The sequence below is a fragment of the Citrus clementina genome, unplaced genomic scaffold, assembly GCF_000493195.1.
Source record: "Citrus clementina cultivar Clemenules unplaced genomic scaffold, Citrus_clementina_v1.0 scaffold_2, whole genome shotgun sequence".
Taxonomy (NCBI): domain Eukaryota; kingdom Viridiplantae; phylum Streptophyta; class Magnoliopsida; order Sapindales; family Rutaceae; genus Citrus; species Citrus x clementina.
Genome location: NW_006262688.1, coordinates 16,388,634 through 16,395,221, shown reverse-complemented (window position 1 = coordinate 16,395,221; position 6,588 = coordinate 16,388,634). Strand labels below are relative to the sequence as shown.

The window sequence follows — 6,588 nt, the reverse complement described above, 5'->3', positions numbered from 1 at the left end:
AAACAAAATTGAAAATTTTTTTATCTAAAATTAGTGGAACAAGAAATTAATTTCACGGTAAGAATCAAACTAGGTAAGTTATCTCCTAAAAATGTCCAATACCTTTAATAAGGATAAATTTAAGTTTCAATTCTTCACAATAATCATAAGGGAAACACTAACAAAACTAAAGGCTTGGTGGCACTATCAATTTAATTACTTGGGAGAAAACATGAGTGGGTTTAATTATAATGTTCGTAGACTATATATACATAAAATGCTTGTAGACTTGCACGGCCAAAATCTTTAGACTTTTGAAAGTCCCATATATTACTTTTTTTTAAAAATGTGATGATAAGATTCACCACTAATAAATATAATAAGGAATTCTAGGACGAAAAGATCAAGAAAAATCATATATAAGCTTAGAATTAAATATATTTTTAGACAACAATAATTTTCAATTTTTATAGTCTCGACATCACCTGATAATTACATCTTAATTGCCTAGTGCAAAATCAGCCCCTACTTTTTTAAATGTATTTACAGTAATTAATTTTCTTTTAAAAATAAAAAATTTATTCAGTGTATTAATTTACATCCAAATGTATTATCATATAACTGATTTAAAAGATTTCTGTAAATTTTTATTAAACTTATTATCTACTGTTAGGAGGGAAAAAAAAACATTTTGACCTGACCGTAGTGCAATAAAATAAATAAATAAATAAAGATCTCAGCATCTTCCTCGAAAAAGATTTTCAAAACAAATATACGTGTAAATCTTTAAAAATCGCAGCAATAAAGATTCTAAATTGATGGCTGATGATGTGTGAAACCTGACGTTTCCTGGATGACGACTTCACAGCATTGCTTTTGTCTTTAATTTTTTTTATTATAATTAATTAATCGTCTTTTGGACGGTGAAAGTGATACTGATTCTGGCTCTATATATTTCACATATAAATATATATTTTATGTGATGTTCAAGAAATTAAGCATAGCTTATCCAATCTTCACAAAAAAATTGGATCTGAAAATGGGGTATTTGGGACAAAGCTTGGAAGCCAAAGGATCAATGAAGAGGAAACAGTGTTCTTCTTCTTCACCAACAAAAATAGAGAGAAAGACCATTGAAAAGAACAGAAGAGATCAAATGAAAAATCTCTACTCCACACTCAAATCGCTTCTCCCAAATCAGCCTTCCAAGGTCTTCTCTCTCTTGGTTTTGTTTTTTTCTTTTTTGCCCGGATTTTTATCACACCTATATTTACTTTGAGATTTTTCCTTGATTAAGTGTATATGTGTGTGTATTCATATTCATAATTATTTCTTTTTCTTTTTCTTTAATTTGATGTGGGAGCAGGAAGAATTGTCACTGCCTGATCAAGTAGATGAAGCTATAAATTACATAAAAATGTTAGAGACGAAGTTGAAGGAATGCAAGAAGAAGAAGGAAAGTTTACAGGGTAGAGAAAGATCTCATGCCTGCATCAGTGACGGCACTGAAGCTAGGCTTATGACAAGTTCATCACCAAAAGCACCAGAAATTGAAATTCATGAAATGGGTTCGAATTTAGAGGTGATTTTAACTAGTGGGGTTGATGATCAGTTCATATTTTATGATGTTATTCGCATTCTCCACCAGGATGGCGCTGAGATTTTAAATGCCAATTTTTCAGTCGTCGGAAATACTATTTTTCATGTTATTCATGCTGAGGTATGTTACAATTAATGATTTCTAATGATCTCAATTAATTCTTGAATTATGTTAATTTTAATTTGTTTTATGATTTTGAATTTTTAGAACTTAAAAAAATTAATTTGGGTTTCTTTTGTTTTTTCTTTTTTTTTTTTTTTTGGGTTATTTTTCTTGTGCAGATTAGAGATTCAATGTTTGGTTTTGGGGCTGCGAAAATAAGTGAGCGGCTAAAAGGATTTGTAAGTGGATGCGCCAGTGAAGGAGAGATGCAATTGCCAGAATTATGGGACTTTGAAATCAATCCAGAATTGTGGGAGTTCTAAATTAATAATCCTGTAATTCATATGAATTTTGCTGAGACAAATCTGTAGGATCATGAATAATGAATATGTTGTTAAAATAAATAAAGCATAATCGAGAATGATTTTGATCTTTAATTACAGTCGAGCTACTTTGTCACGGATGCAAGGTACTCCATTATTTATCTTTCTTCGATCCAATCACAAAAGTTACTCCAACGGCAAGGGTGTAATTATCTGACTATTAACATCGTAGTCCCATTTGTTCTTAAAAATATCAGAATAGGTTATGTTTCAAAACTTTGACATATAAGTCCACTAAAAATGAACATATTTAAATATAAAAAATATGAAAGAGTTATTTGAAACCTATTAAAATACTCTGCATGCCCATTTACTTAAGATATCCATTATAAATATTTTAAATTTTAAAATAGATATAACTATTTAAATCTGTTGATTTTTAAAATTTGCACCATCAGAATTCATGAAATTACTTTACTGTTTCTATTTTTAGTATAATTTTTTAATAAATAAATACCATTTAGTGTTTTATTATTTAAGATAATATTATTTATGAGGATAAATAATTAATTTAATTAAATAAATCGTACTTAACTTTCATTGCTATACACCTAAAACCTTATAACTCTCATCCATTTCATATTTTTTATTTAAGTTTTTTATTTTCTACATCACCATCAAATTTTTAGAACCCTAATCCACTTAATCCTCCATAAAATTTAGGTTGTATGGTGCCAGCTGATAATTTCGGTATAATGTATAATAATTTATTTGAATAGATTTAATTTTTGTCCCTTATGATTATTTGATCGAAAGTCATTTTGTCGTTATGGTATTTCTATTTGGACAATTATGTGATTTATTTGTGTAATATTCACATGAGAAATGAAAATATTTTAGTGATGATTGATGAATATGTGAATCAAATTATTTTTATGAAAAAATTTCTCCTTCTATAGAGACTAATTTGAAATAAATGTTGAATTCCCAAGAATATTATGATCCTAATTTTTTTCTCCTTCTGGGAAGGTTAGTTAATGGAGAACAAGAAAATGGAGAGAAAAAGAAATGGAAAATTTATGGATCTAACCACTTTCTAAAAAAATAAATAATAGTTGGTGGGGGTGTAGAGAAATTAAAATCTAATAAAAATTTGCAATTAGGGTTACTTTTTGGTACTTCAGAGTAATCAGGATTTCAAAATTTAATTATTGGATATATTGATCAAATGGGAATTGAGAAGAATTTGGAGGGTTCAAATAGATAATTTATACTGTAGTATACATTTATAGAATAAATTTTTTTACGTTGACATCTTTAACTAGAAAATCTCTTTGGAATTCTTATCGTAAATCTTAAAACTGGTGTAGAAAGCTTTCCCCCTCTCTCAATTGTATCATTCAAGTAAGCCATACACTGTAACTGGAATGTAAATATTGGTGATTGGATTTTGCCAATAAATTTTTTTGATAATATTTAGAATACAAAAAGTATACTGCAAAGATTACCAATATCAATTTTTGAAAGGATTAATCAGATAAGTGAAATAACAGTTCTTTTACTTGTTAGCAAAAGTCTACTAATTGCTTAGATCCTCTATAGAAAATAAGATACAACTCATTTCTTTTTATAGTGGTAAAAGAATATAAAAATAATAAATTTCATTTAAAAGAATGCTAGTATTATTTTCTGGACTTGTAGTTAAGAAATTAATCTAATTTATAAAGACTCTATGTTTTGAATTTTTTTTTTAATAAATTACATGTTTGATAGAAAGAAATTAGAATTTGAAGTAGGACAGAGTGATTGAGAAGAAATCAAAGAGAAAAAAGAATAATTTTTAAAATTTAAAAATTATTATATTTTAATTCACGCTTATTATGTAAATTTTTTTATATTTATAGTTTTATTATTTAAAAAAAAAAGAATTACTAAAGAAAATGCCAAAAACTGGGTGCTCGGTACAGTGGGGGCAAGGTAGTTTTGTCCCATCACAAAATAATGTCTTATGTCTTGTTATTTTGTTTAGAAAAGATTCTTGATTTTTTTATTTTTTTTGGGCCGAAGTCAAGGTAAGAATTTTGTTCAAGACCAGACTTTGTTTCATTCCAAGTCAGAGAATTTAAATTGATTTGTTAGGAATTTCATTGTTCGATGTTGTTAATTTATATATTTGTATGCTGCCATCTTCATTGGACACATCACTAAGTCTTCATTAATATTGTAATGCCCATGTAGTTTAAATTTTGTCAGGTGTTACGGCATTGGCCTCTAATGATAACATATACAGGCAATTTAGCGTTTTACGTTTTATATATATGTGTGGTCCGCATGAGTGTGTGGAGAGATATTTTAGCATGAAGGGAACGCACAATATTAGACTAAATGTTGAGGTTGGCTTGAACTATAGAAGATCTAGAAGACTTGGGCTTTGTGAAGACCACAAGATCAAAGTAATTGAAGATAAATGGATCTCTACATGAAGTTATCAGTCAAGACGCAAGATCAAACAAACAGTATTTTATAGATATCAGGATCCGCCTAAGTTACAGTTAACTTTCAGCTGCTTTTGCCTTTTCTAAATTGTTGCTATTAAATATCGTTGAGCCCTTACATTTTATGTTATTTACAATTTATTAATAAGTATTATGAAATTTCTATATTACAAAATTTTGTTGAACCCCTTGCACTCTATTTTATTTCATTGAAACCCTTAGATTATTAAATTCATCCCTTATAATTTTTAGATTCCAAAAATACCTCCATTTAAATAAAATATAATAATTATTAAATGGATAATAATTATAATAATTATTTTATTATAATTATAATTATAAATTTTAAATGGGTAACTATCAAGAGCACGACCCACGGCCCCTCTAGAGTTAGAATCAGAATAGCTAAAATCGAAATGAAGAATTGGAATAAAAATAATTTATTTACTTAAATTATAGGAATCGTAATTAGAATGAGTTGTGTTATCCTATATGGCTATAAATATTGATTTTGATGATAACAAATCACATATGTTTGTTAAACAAAGATTTTATGAATTGTGCTTTTATAATAAGAAAATGATTTTATAGAATTAAAGTATTTTGGACTAAAATGAAAGAATTTTATAATCTTTGATATTTCGGATTTGGACCTATTTGGAAATAGTTAAATACTTTGGGCCATTCTTTAATTTCACATAGTTTTGGCGATATCATAATTTCAAAAAATTTTGGGACTGACAAAGTATTATTTAGAAATTCTAAAATTAGACCTATCTGAAAACTTTCATAACGTTTTGGGTCATAATATAATTTTATAAAATTTTAGGGCCAAAATATAATTTCAAAAAATATTTTACTGTAGCAGTTACTGTAGCAAGCGGCTAATTGGATATGACAAGCGGCTATCCGAATATTAGGCAGTAAGCTTCTGGAGTATAAACGGCTATCCGGATATCGTAAGCGGCATGTAGGATGTTCTAAAATTTAAATTTTTACCTTAATGGTAACATTCAAGCAGCTAACCGGATTCCATAAACGGTAAGCCGGTTATGACCAAAATGTGCATAACGGCTAGTTTTTGAGCTCAAACTATATAAACTCAAGTCAAATTCATTTTCAAGTTTTCTAGCAAGCAAAATAAAAAAGCACACAACATTCATTGAGCTCTTATTTTCGCAAATCATAAAACCTTGAATCATCTTTTGTTCTTCAATTTGTATATCTACTCTTGAAGATAGTTTTTATTGTAATCTTCAATTCCTTATCTTAATTGTGAGTGTTTGAGTGCGTGAGACACTTGAGTGAAGAGATTAGGTGATAATCTCTTTGTTGTAAAGGTTCATTGACACCTTGAAGTCAATTGTAAACACTTGAAGCCTTGAAGGCTTGGATAGTGAAATCCTCAAGCTTGGATCACTTGGAGGCGTGGACGTAGGCGGGGATTGCTGAACCACGTAAAAATTCGTGTGTTTGTTTCTCTTCTCTCTTACTCATTTGCTATTGTGCTTTTATTGAACTTATTGCTTTCGATTTTATTAATGCGTTAGATTGGATTGTTGTGTGGTCTTGTTAGGATAATTTTTAAAATACCAATTCACCCCCCTCTTGGGTTGCACACTTGTATTTCATTTGGTATCAGAGCTTAGTGCTCTTGTTTAAACTTAACAGTCTAGAGCTAAAGATTAATGGCAACCCAAAATGACTCCACATTTAGGGAATGACAGTCCACCACTAGACTACCATATTTTGATGGAAACGATTACCCTTATTGGAAAACTAGGATGATAATTTATTTACAAGCTTTGGATTACGAAATTTGGAAAATCGTTAGTGATGGTCCTTTTATGCCTTTAACTAAAAATGAAGTCGGGGAAGATATTCCAAAACCTTCACGGGAATGAAATGAATTGGAAAAAAGAAAACCTTCTCTAAATTCCAAAGGTATGAATGCCTTGTTTTGTGCACTAGATAAGAAAGAATTTCATAAAGTGTCTAGTTGCGAAAGTGTTAATGAAATTTGACACAAACTTGAAGTAGTTTATGAAGGCATGAATCAAGTGAAAGAGTCTAAAATAAGTAGGTACAC

The 6,588-nt window shown here is 28.9% G+C and overlaps 1 protein-coding gene across 1 annotated transcript; it reads left to right on the top strand.

Moving 5' to 3' along the window:
• Positions 1-944: 944 nt before the first annotated feature.
• Positions 945-2,118, top strand: LOC18053485 (transcription factor bHLH162). The gene is made up of 3 exons (XM_006447229.2): positions 945-1,189; positions 1,346-1,699; positions 1,861-2,118. The coding sequence occupies exons 1-3, from the start codon at positions 962-964 to the stop codon at positions 2,002-2,004; spliced, it is 726 nt and encodes a 241-aa protein (XP_006447292.1). The 5' UTR covers positions 945-961; the 3' UTR covers positions 2,005-2,118.
• The last annotated feature ends 4,470 nt before the right edge of the window (positions 2,119-6,588 follow it).